Source organism: Esox lucius, chromosome 15 (assembly GCF_011004845.1).
Source record: "Esox lucius isolate fEsoLuc1 chromosome 15, fEsoLuc1.pri, whole genome shotgun sequence".
Taxonomy (NCBI): Eukaryota; Metazoa; Chordata; class Actinopteri; order Esociformes; family Esocidae; genus Esox; species Esox lucius.
Genome location: NC_047583.1, coordinates 6,546,176 through 6,560,750, shown reverse-complemented (window position 1 = coordinate 6,560,750; position 14,575 = coordinate 6,546,176). Strand labels below are relative to the sequence as shown.

The 14,575-nt window shown below is 44.7% G+C and overlaps 1 protein-coding gene across 1 annotated transcript; it reads right to left on the bottom strand.

The window, feature by feature from the left end:
- Positions 1–300: 300 nt before the first annotated feature.
- On the bottom strand, positions 301–14,567 carry rtf1 (RTF1 homolog, Paf1/RNA polymerase II complex component). The gene is made up of 17 exons (XM_029125408.2): positions 14,374–14,567; positions 8,787–8,906; positions 8,447–8,606; positions 7,101–7,305; positions 5,449–5,593; positions 5,195–5,306; positions 4,786–4,927; positions 4,444–4,621; positions 4,265–4,347; positions 3,946–4,033; positions 3,708–3,815; positions 3,436–3,513; positions 3,223–3,344; positions 2,696–2,753; positions 2,440–2,514; positions 1,937–2,159; positions 301–1,344 (listed from the first exon to the last, which is right to left on the bottom strand). The coding sequence occupies exons 1-17, from the start codon at positions 14,455–14,457 to the stop codon at positions 1,238–1,240; spliced, it is 2,088 nt and encodes a 695-aa protein (XP_028981241.1). The 5' UTR covers positions 14,458–14,567; the 3' UTR covers positions 301–1,237.
- Positions 14,568–14,575: the final 8 nt, after the last annotated feature.

The window sequence follows — 14,575 nt, the reverse complement described above, 5'->3', positions numbered from 1 at the left end:
ATATGACACGTCATATTAATTTTCAGCAGTCCAAATCCCTTTCCTGAGACATCATACTCTGTTCAGAAAGGGTTAGGAAGTCCAAGGAATACAGAAACATATTGAAACTTGCACAGAACATGGTGAATGACAGAAATCTTAAATTTCTGTAAACACTGACCTGAAATGCAGTTATTGATAAGGGACTGTTCCAACACACAAAGTTACCTTAATTTGGTTTTATTTCACAATCTTGCAATTCAATAGTTTGTTACCTCAACCACTATTGATGGGGAAAAAGACATGACACACAGACACAGGTGGTACGAAACGGTGCCTGTTTATTCTGCCGCACTCACTCCAAATTGTATTATTTACATGGCATGCCACATCAATATAGGAACTGACTAAGGACACAATCAATAACACTTAGAATCTGCTCTGGAAATAGGAGTTAAGGGTAGCAAAAAACTAGAGATTAAAAAGAAAAAAACTATTCTCTCTGTGATTCATGTAAATAGATTTTTTATCCTTTTGTTTTTGTAGAATTTAAAAAGTGACATGAACTGTCCAGTAGACAGGCAGATTATGGGCCAGCCCTGCTGTCTGAGGAGAGAGGGCAATCAGCTGAACATCATGGCAGGGAGGTGGTACCGCTCTCAACTCTTAGGTAAGAAAAATAACTAAAATCATGTACAAAAAAAATCCAGTCTGCATTTATTGACAGGGAAACCAGATTGAGCTCACAATCCAATGATCTCTAAGTATATGAACAATTGAAGCCTTATAAGACAGTGTCCTTCTTCAAAGTAAAAGTCCAGGAGCACACTGCCCTTGTAAAGGACCATAACACCCAAAGGAGTGAACTTCAGATCCGTATGAGGGAGAACCAACATCAGATGTGTTTATAAAAACTTAGAAATAACTATGAAAAAAAAGTCAGAGTACGACTTTGTACATGACGCAGAAACAAAGTCACATGTACAACTCTCTTCTGATGAAACCTCTGGAGAAAAAAAAAAAAAGAAAAAAAAAAGTTCTCTTAATTAATATTTCCTCTCAGTTCTGGATGGACAGTCTCCAGCATACACACAAACATCCAACAAACACACCCACGCTTCTCTCACGCATACACACATCTACACACATGCTCGTTCGCTCGTACAGTCATACATCTCACACACATGCACACGTCCGACCGAAGCGGCTAGGTCGCTTGATCATTAGATCAAGACCCTCCCCTACTTCCTGTAGTTCTTTAGATCAAGCCCCTCCTCTTCTTGTAGTCCTCCAGGTTAAGAGACCTGCGCGGAGCTCCGTCCTTCACTGGTAAGGTATTCGCACTCACTGATAGAGACTTGGCTTCTGAAACACAAAGGATTCACACTCAATAGGCGCAGATCCTTTCCAGTATTTGTGGTTTATTACCCAAATGTTTCAACCAGGAAGTCAAGTTGGTCAATGCACTGGGGCTTCCCAGCAGGGGCGCAGTCATGGCTTATACTTAGACTGGAGAACTTTAAATGGTGAAAATCCACAATGCCAAAACCACATCAGTCCATTTTTCCACTTGTTATCATTTCATTTTAGCCAATCACATGACGGGGGAGGATGTCACATGATGTGGATTTTCACCAGGCGTGGTTCCAAATGGTTTAGAGGGGAGGTGCTGATAGAGATGGCCGATTGGTTGGGAGATTAAGCAAATGCATGCGTGTAAGAGTTTCTTTCTGTTTATTTGCTAACAAGGCCAAGTTTAACCTGCTGGTCCATCGGACATTTGTACCGAAAGAGTTAGTGTGAAAGTCCACCTGCTGGCCGATGGTTCAGTTAAAGATTGTGGGAAGCGAAGCTGATCCTAGATCTGTACTTCTACATCCATGTGGTAGCTTTACAGGTAAAGATTGCAGACCTACTGCATGTGGTTGTCACATGAACGTCAAGTCATTCATCTCACCTGCATTGGGAACCTGAAGGTCAATCTTGACGTCAAAGTCATGAACTTTAAATAAGTCCTCAGAGAGGTCGCTGGTGTTCTTAGTAGGGTCAATGACTTTCAGCGCAGACTGTCCGGCTCCTCTGCCCATCTCAAACTCTAAATCCATCTCCTTTCCTGACCCTTCTCCGTACTTCTCATTGAGGTGTTGTAGGATAGCTGCGTGGACGGAAGGGTCCCTGGCCTGTAGGAACACAAACATGAATGTCAATACTGCAGACAGAGAGACGGGCCACACAAATTCCTGAGTACTTTACAAATTGCTTGTGTTAAACGTGACAACACGGCAGCGTCCCAAATGGCACACTATTCCCTACACAGCACAATTCCTATGCAGTCCTACTGGCCGTTTCTGACACACCCCACAAAACATAGAGAGAAGCTGTTACGTCAGACTGGCGGGTGTGGAAGAGAGAAAGCTAGCGAGGGAGCCAGCGAAGGAGGGAGCGAGGTGGGCATCTTACGTTGGACACCATGGTAGGTTTGCATTGTCGTCTAGTGAACGGGTCCATCTGCATCTTGGCATTCTGCCCCTCAGCCTGACAGAGTAATAAGAATAATAAATGCATTATAATAAGAATAATGCATTTATCAAACAACCCAAATGTAACATTAACGCATTTAATTATACAGTAATAATAATGTAAAACCCCATAATGAAATGCTGAATGAAAACATACATTGCATCGCGATGTGGAGAACAGAGGCTGTGATACTCACCACTAGAGCTTTCTCAGACTCCACAATGTTCCAGCTACGATTCCTTTGGTTGATGTAGCTGGAGAACACAGAGACAGACAGACAGACATGATCATAAAGGAAACAGGCGTACTGTATTTGCGCAACATTACAGAGTAAATTGTACAGCCACATTAAAAGCAACTTAATCATTTTTAAAACACTTTTAATGTTACATTTCACATTCTGTAAGTTTTGTTATCTAATTTCTCCACTTTGCTTTGGCAATGTAATTGCTGAACTACTGAACTACTGTCAGCTTGGCACAGCTGGAAAGAACATTACTCATCTAGAACATGGGCATCACACGTGTTCTGAGGAAGGTCTAGTGTCTGCTGTTGGGAGTTTTCACCCTGTTTTCCAATTAAGACTGAACCAACCAGGTGAGTGGAGCTTAATTAGTGACTTTGTAGGAGCAAAAACCAACAGACACTCAAGCATCTGTGGAACAAGCCTGTGTTCTAGACTAAGAACAAAGAAAGAAACACGTAGAGAGCTGGTCATGTCACCTGATGGCAGATATGTTTTTGGTCCTCTGCCTGTCTAGATGTTCTGCCCTCTCCTCCAGCTCATTCAGCTGCTCCTGAATCTCTTTGGCCCGATCTCCTTCACCACTCTCCTCTGCCATGGCCTGCAGTTTAACATACACGTTATAAACAAACAAACAGTTTCTCACACACACATGTAACATCATCAAGACCCACATTATGTTTTTTAGCTACCTTGTCTTTGAGTAGAGAGGTTTTCTTCATGGCATAGTTGGAGGGAGCTTTTCGGAATCTGTCTTTCTCTTTAACGATCTGCCAACACAACAAATAAACAACAATGACCACTGGATAAAAACACAAGGTGTGGAATGAATACTTCACACGACGAAAAAACAAAAAGCCTTTACAGATGACATGTGTGTCCCAAACTGTTCCCTATATCCCATGGTTAAAAGGAGGGCACTACCTAACGAAGAGGGTGCCATTTGGAATGCCTGCCTACTCACATCCTCTATGTCTTTGTCGTTGAACTTGTAGTTGCATGCCTCTTTAATGGCCTGCTCCTTCTTGTTGATCTCATCCAGAGTGGGAACCTGCATACTGGCTATGATCATCTGAGGGCAGACAGGAGGAATTTCAGTTCCGGCTTTGCTCTTCGGAGGAGATACGAACACATTAGCTATTAATGTATTAGCTACAACCATCTTCAACCAGCCAATCAGCATGCTCCACCAGTCAACTCACCGCCTCCTTCCACTTCATGAACTCGTTTTCTGTGAACTCCTGATTGGACACAAACTCCAATCTGAATACTCTGGTGTCACCACCATGCCTATAGACAATCATCGCACAAAACAAACCAGTTAAAACTAAACAGCGGGCACAGGGGATGGGGTGACAGCGGGCACAGGTCGGGGGGGTGACAGCGGGCACAGGGCGGGGGGGGGGGTGACAGCGGGCACAGGGCGGGGGGGGCAGCAGGCAGAGGGTGGGTGGGACAGCTAGCACAGGTGGGGAAGACATTAGCAGGTGACAGTGTCGTTGTAGCAGACGGAGGTCTTACCGTAACTGTAGTCCTTTATTTGTCCTGGTTGTTCCCAGCTGGTATACTTTAGCGGTCTCAACCACGTCTACGATCTCCGCCACCTACCACAGACACACACATTACAGACCCACTGACTGAGCTGTCCCCATCTCTACCCTAGACCCCAGCCAGAATCCTTCCCCATCTGGGACTCTCACCCTGTAAACGGGCTTGCTGCTGCTGTTCCCGATGCCGATACGGACAAAGCATCCGCTCACAGTCTTCTGGAAGAAAGGCATGTGACACCAGCGCTCCAGCTTGTGCCGGGACAGCCGGATCCGGTTCAACTCGTCTGGTAGTGACACAGGCTGTGACTTTGGGGGCGTCTCCTCCTTCCTGGAATGCAGGACAGGAAACGGTAAAACAGGGAATGCAGCTCATTCGCCAAGACAGGAAGGTTGTAAATTGTCGGTAAAAGTGGTTTGCACATGCAGCATGGTGTGCGGTTCTTGTCATTACACTGCAGCACTAGTACGGTATCATTAGCAGCTGATACTCACTCTTCATATTCTGAGTCCGATGAAGAGTGTGAACTGCGATCACTCTTTACTGACGATTTGTCGTCATCCTCCTCCTCTTCTTCCTCATCGTCCGAGTAAACCTCGCTGGTCTTCAGGGGCTGCCGTTTCGCCAGGAGCTCCGCTGTCCGAAATCAAATCAAACGTTACTACGGAATATACACTTTTCAGTAACAATGTCTTCTGCTGTTCTCTAAGCCACGAAAGCACCACAAGGGTCATGTTCATTAGGAAACACTGTAGCAAAACAGTTTAGAAACAAAAACTAACGTTTGCTATTGGATGTAGGACTGTTAGTGCCTAACCAAACATGACAACACTGACAAATCCAATCAACTAAATAAACAATTAGTCGGGAAGGGAGATGTATGGATACAGGCGGCCATCTAACCTGTTCTGTTTTTTTTCTTCTCTCTCTCTGCCTTGAGTTCTTCCATGGCCTGGGACTTCTTGTCCAGCTTCTCATCTCGTTTAGATCGCCTCTCCTTGTTGTGAGACATAACCTAGAAAGCAGAATGCCAATACATCTCCTTTGACCAACATGATAAAATAAACAAAGCAGTGGTTTTGTTGTTAAAATACATCTCTGCACTTCATTTTACAGTTGTTGTTTCCAGTGTTTCGGGATGAAAGAAATCCACTCACCACTTGCTGGTCCTGATGAGTCCGGTCTTCAAGATGACTGCCTGGCGTTTTCTCTTTTTTCTTCTGTTCTTCCTCGTGCTGCTTCTTTTTCTTCTCTTCTTTCTCCTTTTTCTTTGCCGTCTTTAGTTTCTTTTTTATTTCAAATCTGACAGAAAGAGGACAGAGTGTCAGGCAGGTGCCAGTCGTCTAGAGTCCTGAATGATACGAAGGAAACACGGCCCTGTGTAGAAAGCCTGATGGGATGTTAAAGAGCCGTCCTGACTCTCTATGGACACTAACAATGCCATAGAGTCATAGGTATTTAACCCCAGAGTCCTGACTCTCTATGGACACTAATGATCCCAGAGTGGTAGATTTCAACCCCAGTGTCCTGACTCTCTATGGACACTAATGATCCCAGAGTGGTAGATTTCAACCCCAGTGTCCTGACTCTCTATGGACACTAATGATCCCAGAGTGGTAGATTTCAACCCCAGTGTCCTGACTCTCTATGGACACTAATGATCCCAGAGTGGTAGATTTCAACCCCAGTGTCCTGACTCTCTATGGACACTAATGATCCCAGAGTGGTAGATTTCAACCCCAGTGTCCTGACTCTCTATGGACACTAATGATCCCAGAGTGGTAGATTTCAACCCCAGTGTCCTGACTCTCTATGGACACTAATGATCCCAGAGTGGTAGATTTCAACCCCAGTGTCCTGACTCTCTATGGACACTAATGATCCCAGAGAGGTAGATTTCAACCCCAGTGTCCTGACTCTCTATGGACACTAATGATCCCAGAGTGGTAGATTTCAACCCCAGTGTCCTGACTCTCTATGGACACTAATGATCCCAGAGTGGTAGATTTCAACCCCAGTGTCCTGACTCTCTATGGACACTAATGATCCCAGAGTGGTAGATTTCAACCCCAGTGTCCTGACTCTCTATGGACACTAATGATCCCAGAGTGGTAGATTTCAACCCCAGTGTCCTGACTCTCTATGGACACTAATGATCCCAGAGTGGTAGATTTCAACCCCAGTGTCCTGACTCTCTATGGACACTAATGATCCCAGAGTCGTAGATTTCAACCCCAGTGTCCTGACTCTCGATGGACACTAATGATCCCAGAGTCGTAGATTTCAACCCCAGTGTCCTGACTCTCTATGGACACTAATGATCCCAGAGTCGTAGATTTCAACCCCAGTGTCCTGACTCTCGATGGACACTAATGATCCCAGAGTCGTAGATTTCAACCCCAGTGTCCTGACTCTCTATGGACACTAATGATCCCAGAGTCGTAGATTTCAACCCCAGTGTCCTGGCTAATCTGTCACCGCATATCGCCATGGCCACGTAATCATCCCCAGCTTTTAGTTGGCTTACTAGCCTCCAGTACGCCACATATACTAAATCGATACAAATCACTCTAGCTAAGCATTGCAGCTAAATAACAAATATAATAATCATGGGACAGTCATTGACTTAACTGATCAGGGCTTTTCAAAAAGGACGCAAAACTCTGTGGTGTGTTACTCAAAATGTATACTTATGAACAAAACATCTAAAACAGAATAGGCAATCAGAAGTACCAAGTTAGCTTCCTGAATGTGGAGTGCCCCAACCCTGCATCAATGTAACGGTCCCAGCTCCCTGTAGTAACCTCACCTCCTCTTGAGCACCTCCCTCTTCTCTATCCTGTTGAAAAGTTCCTGCTCCCTCTCTTTCTCGGTCATCTGCTCAAGCCGAGCGCGGTCCTCCTCGTCCCCCATCAGGTCCTCCCCATAACCGTCCCGGAACACGTCGTCTTCCGACGAGGACTCTGAGTCAGAGCTGGAGGCGGAGCTGTTGCTGTCAGAGTCAGACACCTCACCTGGGGGGGAGGGAGGTCACACAGAGTCAGACACCTCATCGGGGGGGGGGGGGGGGGGGGGGGGGGGGGGTGGGGGTCACACAGAGTCAGACACCTCATCGGGGGGGAGGGAGGTCACACAGAGTCAGACACCTCATCGGGGGGGGGGGGTAACAGATTACAAGTAAAATACAGACTCTATTCAAAATTATGAGGGGAGAAACATCCTAAAGACGATGATGTGTTTCATATAACTCAGATTGCTACGCTTTGCATTTGGTTCAGGAAAGTTTGTTTCAGCATTCATCGCTGTTCCCCGCGAGCTCAACATAGTTTTGACTATTTTCAACTGAAATAAGCTCTGAATAATTTGAGCAAGGGAGAAGCAGCCTATTTTACAACAATTTCACTGGATATATTTGACTGGAAGCTTTTTAATTACGAGGCGTGATGGTTAAGACTGTGGTAAAGCAATTGGAAAGAGGTATGACTCTCCATCCTAACTGATATAAAACCAGGCTGACTGTGTGCAAAGCCACAAAAACTTTATTTCAGAAGCTCTGCAGCTCTAGACTCTTTAACAAATAAACAACAGAGAAAATGGAGAGCACATTTTGGAGAGATGTGAAGTGAATTCTACCCACACAGACCTCACCCTAACATTGTCTTTGCATTTTAAATTAGAGATGACCTTGTGAAAGAACTAAGCTGCAGATCGCAAACCATGAATTACACCGGCCAAGCTATAACATAAAAGGCACACTGAATGTTATAAAAATTGGACAACCCTGCGCGGGAATGAAGCATGTCCTTTCTTTCAGATAAATATGGACAGGAATTTCACAGATACTGTTCAGCCGGGATAAACACTTCGGATCCGAGGAAGACCTCTGGTCCGAGGCCAATCCCCATCAGAGCATCCACCCCTGTGTGTTTTGAGGGCGAGCCAAGGACAGAAGATGTAAGAATGAGCTCGGATCACCAGAGACGGGACTCATTAACTCAACCCCTGACAGCTACAGCTGACGAGCTGCTTCATGAAGTGGGGACTTGCCAACAGCCCGTTGCAGACTTATCCGAAGGGCGTTCCAGAGGGGGCGTGCCAGCGGTGGACGGGTGTAGAATTGGAATGCAGCCGTTATTGTCCATCAAAACAACTCACCCTCCTCAGGCGCTGAACTCTCGGCAGAACTGTCACCGTCAGAGCTGCCGGATGATGCCGCCTTACGCGCCTTCTTCTTGGCGGCCTCTTTTTTCTTCTCCGTCGTGGACGGTTTCCCTGGCTTGGATTTCTTTTTGACTTTAGGTCCACCGGCCGTCCACTGCGCGAAAAACAGACCCATAATACCAGATATCAGGAATTGTCTTAGTGCTTTTGTTTGCCACTAGCTCGTGCCACAACTGAAAGCGATGGTACCCGGGACATTAAGCCTAGAGAAGCACTTAACACGAAAAGACCGGGAAACATGAAGGTCAGAACGTATGGAGAGACACTAACATACCTCATCATCACTGTCTGAGGTCTCGGAGTCTGAGGAAGCGGCAGGTTTGCTGACCGGCTGTTCATCCTGCTGGTCATCAGAGTCCACCCTCTTCCTCTTGGTGGCCAGAGACAGGAGTTCCTAAAGGTCACAAGGGAGGACAACAAAGAGCCAAGCTAAAGCATGAGGATGTTCGCTACAAAGACGAGGCAGTTCAAAGCATGAGTGAGTGAATAAACATAGTATAAAAAGTTCATACACCAAAACAGACAAAACCCAAAGGAACAAAGCTCAGTTAATATAGTCAACAGTATGCATTGACCTAGGCAGGATAAATCCTAAATGACTTTTTCGGCTGACACCTAAGTGTGTACATGGTGCGTTAGGCCTACTGGATGTGCTTAGAGTTTTGTTTGTATGTTCTACAGTCATTAGAATGGGGGGGGGGGGGGGGGGGGTCTGGGACTGGAAATGTATTATATGTTTTTATTTTCAGTAAAAAACATGGGATCATCTTCACAATGTATAATGCCAAATTTTACATTAACTATAAATTAATTTCGTCATTATTATCAGCGTACTTTTTAGGCTTTGTGATATCCTTAACAACCATGGCAGAGGTGGATGAATAGTAATGGCTCAGGTCGTAGCCACTGAAATTAACATTTTGTATCAGATATGAGATGCATTCTTTAGACTTTCACTGAAGCAACAGTTGATATCTTGAACATGTTTTACAGGTCAGATTCTCTACTAGAAAACTGTCGATCACTTCTGATCTTTGTAATAAAAACAATCTGTGAACATGCGTTTAGTGTCTGCTGACACCGGTTCCCTCAACATCCTCATCCTCCTCGACCTGAGTGCAGCCTTCGATACCGTGAGCCATAACATCCTGCTCACCAGACTCAAAGACCTCGGTATCGAAGGTACTGCACTCAGCTGGCTCCACTCCTATCTATCCAACAGATCCCACTTCATCTCTCTCCATAACCACACCTCTGCCACAGCCACAGTCACTCACGGTGTTCCCCAAGGCTCTGTACTCGGCCCCCTCCTCTTCATCATCTACATCCTCCCTCTTGGTCAGATACTCCGCCACTTTAACCTGGACTTCCACTGCTATGCCGATGACACCCAAATCTACCTCAGCACCAAATCCCCCCACAATCCTCCCCTCTCCCACACCAACTCCTGTCTGTCAGCTATTAAAACCTGGATGCAACACAACTTCCTCAAACTCAACAGCGATAAAACAGAATTCCTCCTCATAGGCTCCAAATCCACACTCAGCAAAACCAATAACCCCACTCTCACCATCGACGGCACCATTGTCTCCCCATCTCCCCAGGCCTGAGGAACCTTGGTGTTATCTTTGATTCTACCCTCTCCCTTGAGCCTCACATCCGTCAAGTCATTAAAACATCCTTCTTTCACCTCCGCAACATCGCCAAAATCAGACCCTCTCTCACACCCCCCGCTGCTGAAAGACTCATTCACGCCTTCATCTCTTCCCGACTGGACTACTGCAACTCACTCCTCCTCGGCATCAGCTCTACCAACATCAACCGACTCCAACTGGTCCAGAACGCACCAGCCCGACTCATTACCCACTCCAAATCCTGGCACCACATCACTCCAGTCCTAAGACAACTTCACTGGCTTCCTATCTCCCACCGGATCACCTACAAAATCCTGGTCCTCACCTACAAAGCCCTCCACAATCTGGACCCCTCATACCTCACTGACCTCCTCTCCCCATACCAACCCTCACGGTCCCTCAGATCCTCCTCAGCTGGTCTCCTCTCCATCCGTAAATCCCACCTCCGCAGTTTTGGGGACAGAGCCTTCTCCAGGGCGGCTCCCAGGCTCTGGAACTCCCTCCCCCAAAAGATCCGCACCTCTGAGTCCCTCACAATCTTCCAGTCCCACCTCAAGACACATCTCTTCACCTCTGCCTACCCGTAGCCCCCCTCCCTTCTCACATGTGTCTAATCTTGTTCTGTTTTGTTTTGTTCTGTTTTTATCTATCTGCATTGTAACGTGACTTTGAGTCCAAGAAAAGCGCTATAAAAATAAAATTTATTATTATATTATTATTATTTATCAAATGAATGTCCAACATAATATACCGGCTTCAGGATGGCTAAATTCGTGGAATTGTCTTTTTTGGATAGTTTCTATCCATATTCAGTACAAAATGTTACACTAATACTGTTACAGAAGTATATTCCCAAAGTGAGGGCGGCCAATAGCCTAGTGTTTAGAGCATCCAGTAATTGAAAAATGCCCTTGAGCAAGACAGTATTCCGTAACTACTCCAGGTTGCCATAGAAATAGGCGATCCCATAGCTGCGACCCCACAGCCAAGAGTGCCTCAAGGAGAGCTGGATAATCGTCATATGACAACATGTACAATACACCTTGTGTGAAATACCACAAATATAAGCACCTAAAATGGTAACAGGTGGAGGGTTTTTGCATCACAGTTTCTGCTTTATATATACAGTACAGGCCAAAAGTTTGGACACCTTCTCATTCAATGCATTTCCTTTATTTTCATGACTATTTACATTGTAGATTCTCACTAAAGGCATCAAAACTATGAATGAACACATGTGGAATTATGTACTTAACAAAAAAGTGTGAAATAACTGCAAACATTTATATTCTAGTTTCTTCAAAGTAGCCACCCTTTGCTCTGATTACTGCTTTGCAAACTCTTGGCATTCTCTTGATGAGCTTCAAGAGGTAGTCACCTGAAATGGTTTTCCAACAGTCTTGAAGGAGTTCCCAGAGATGCTTAGCACTTGTTGGCCCTTATGCCTTCACTCTGCGGTCCAGCTCCCCATAAACCATCTCGATTGGTTTCAGGACTGGTGACTGTGGAGGCCATCACTCTCCTTCTTGGTCAAATAGCCCTTACACAGCCTGGAGGTGTGTTTGGGGTCATTGTCCTGTTGAAAAATAAATGATGGTCCAACTAAACGCAAACCGGAGGGGATGGCATGTCGCTGCAGGATGCTGTGGTAGCCATGCTGGTTCAGTATGCCTTCAATTTTGAATAAATCCCCAACAGTGTCACCAGCAAAGCACCCCCACACCATCACACCTCCTCCTCCATGTTTCACGGTGGGAACCATGCATGTACAATCCACCCGTTCACCTTTTCTGCGTCGCACAAAGACACGGCGAGTGGAACCAAAGATCTCAAATTTGGACTCATTAGACCAAAGCACAGATTTCCACTGGTCTAATGTTCATTCCTTGTGTTTTTTGGCCCAAACAAATGTCTTCTGCGTGTTGCCACTCCTTAGCAGTGGTTTCCCAGCAGCTACTTGACCATGAAGGCCTGATTCGCGCAGTCTCCTCTTAACAGTTGTTTTAGCGATGCGTCTGCTGCTAGAACTCTGTGTGGCATTCAGCTGGTCTCTAATCTGAGCTGCTGTTAACCTGCGATTTCTGAGGCTGGTTACTCGGATGAACTTATCCTCAGCAGTAGAGGTGACTCTTGGTCTTCCTTTCCTGGGGCGGTCCTCATGTGAGCCAGTTTCGTTGTAGCGCTTGATGGTTTTTGCGACTGCACTTGGGGACACATTCAAAGTTTTCGCAATTTTCCGGACTGACTGACCTTCATTTGATAAAGTAATGATGGCCACTCGTTTCTCTTTACTTAGCTGATTGGTTCTTGCCATAATATGAATTCTAATAGTTGTCCAATAGGGCTGTCGGCTGTGTATCAACCTGACTTCTGCACAACACAACTGATGACCCCAATCCTAGAAATAAGGGGGGGGGAAATCCACTAATTAACCCTGACAAGGCACACCTGTGAAGTGAAAACCATTTCAGGTGACTACCTCACGAAGCTCATGGAGGGAACACCAAGGGTTTGCAGCGCTATCAAAAAAGCAAAGGGTGGCTACTTTGAGGAATCTAAGATATAAGACATGTTCAGTTATTTCACACTTTTTTATTAAGTACATAATTCTATATGTGTTCTTTCATGTTCTTTTCATTTTGATGCCTTAAGTGAGATTCTACAATGTAAATAGTCATGAAAATAAAGAAAACGCATTGAATGAGAAGGTGTCCAAACTTTTGGCCTGTACTGTATATATAAAGCAGAAACGTTTGGCCTGTACTGTATGTATGTATATATATATCTCAAAATGTATGTTCTGGTTGGGTGCCTGTCAGTTTATACCATTTAGGAAACCTGCAATGATGCAATAAGACCTTCAGTTAACCTTAAAAAAAAATATATCCAAATGAAATGAGTTATGACAATTTGATCAGCAGAAATATCTGAAATACTGTTACATCCAAAACAGTAAATTATGCCTTTTCAGGTAATTAAAAAACAGCAATTATTTTAAATCAGTGTTTCTTCATCCTGGTCCTGGGGACCAAAAGGGTTGCATGTTTTTGCCCTGGCAATAATTCAAATGAAAGACTTGATGATAGGTTGATTACATCAATCAAGTGTGTAAGAGGTAGGGCAACATTTCAATCAGGTGTTTGAGTGCATGTGCAAAAACAAAACAATGTGGCCTTAAAAGGTCCTCTTATAATCTCCAACATGTATAGCCATAAGGTCAGGTCACCCCACAGTCTGGCTCCACTCTAGGTTTCCTTCTGGGTTCCAGCCCTGTTAGGGAGTTATTCCTAGCCACTCTACTAAAGTTTGTTGTAGTTACTTGCTCTTTTGGGGCTTTCATCTGGGTACCTGAATAAGCACTTGGTGGCAATTACTAATGTAAAAAGTTTTTACTTGACTGACGAGTTTAAACTTCACCCAACGGGTACTACAGGAATATGCATAAAATGTTTTACTGATATTTTTGTCAATATCGTGAGACCAACATTGTGATTTTGTGTGCTAAAATGACGTCCATAACGCTGGAATGACCCAAACATATCTCCCAGTCTAAATTTGTATCAATGTTTGTAGTTAGGTAGCTGACTCTAATTGATAATGTATCGTTTGTATACTTTTCAAAATAAACCTTTGATTTATCAGGCCGAACTGTTTGTTAGCTAGTAACATCAGTATGACATAAATTAGCTTCTAGCAAATTTGTCATAAGAGGTTTAATATCTATCAACCTAGGAAACATGGCTAGCTGCAACTTCATTGTCGATAGTGAGTTGATGATACCTCTACGATTGACATGTTTAATAACACAACATTGACAGAAGCTTAACATGACAGGCGATAATGCAACACATTCCTCCAACGCTAACTTTAGCTTGATGATTAGCTGGCTAGCTAGCTGTTGTCAACACCAAAATAGAACTTTAGTTGCGCCCATTACGTAACGCAGGATATAACATTCTAAATCCGCATGTATCTCATTGCATTCTTTCATTGCCCATAGATCACAACACATTTAGATTATTGCTGCCAATAGCACATACTGGGACGAAATAAAGCCAATTAAACGTTAGGCCTATTGCGCGGTGTTTTTCTCCAAACTCAAGGCACAATTTTCTAGCTAAGCATGCTAACATTAGCTAACTAACAAACCTAAGCAGTTCTTATCCAGTTGTCAAATCCGTGGCGCGAGCGTGAAACACACTGAAAGCAGACAAGTTGCTTTCTTACCTGATCCAAATTATCATCGCTAGCGCTGTCTTCAGAGTCCGAATCGATAACGACTCGACCTTTCCGCTTCTTTACATTCACCATGATTAGTTAGCTGGCTAGCTGGGCTAACTCGGTGTGGTCGTCCGTGTGTGTTGTTGAACACGAGCGAAACGGCGGTAGCTAGCTAGCTTCGTCCGCAGTCATCCACACAAAGGCGCTA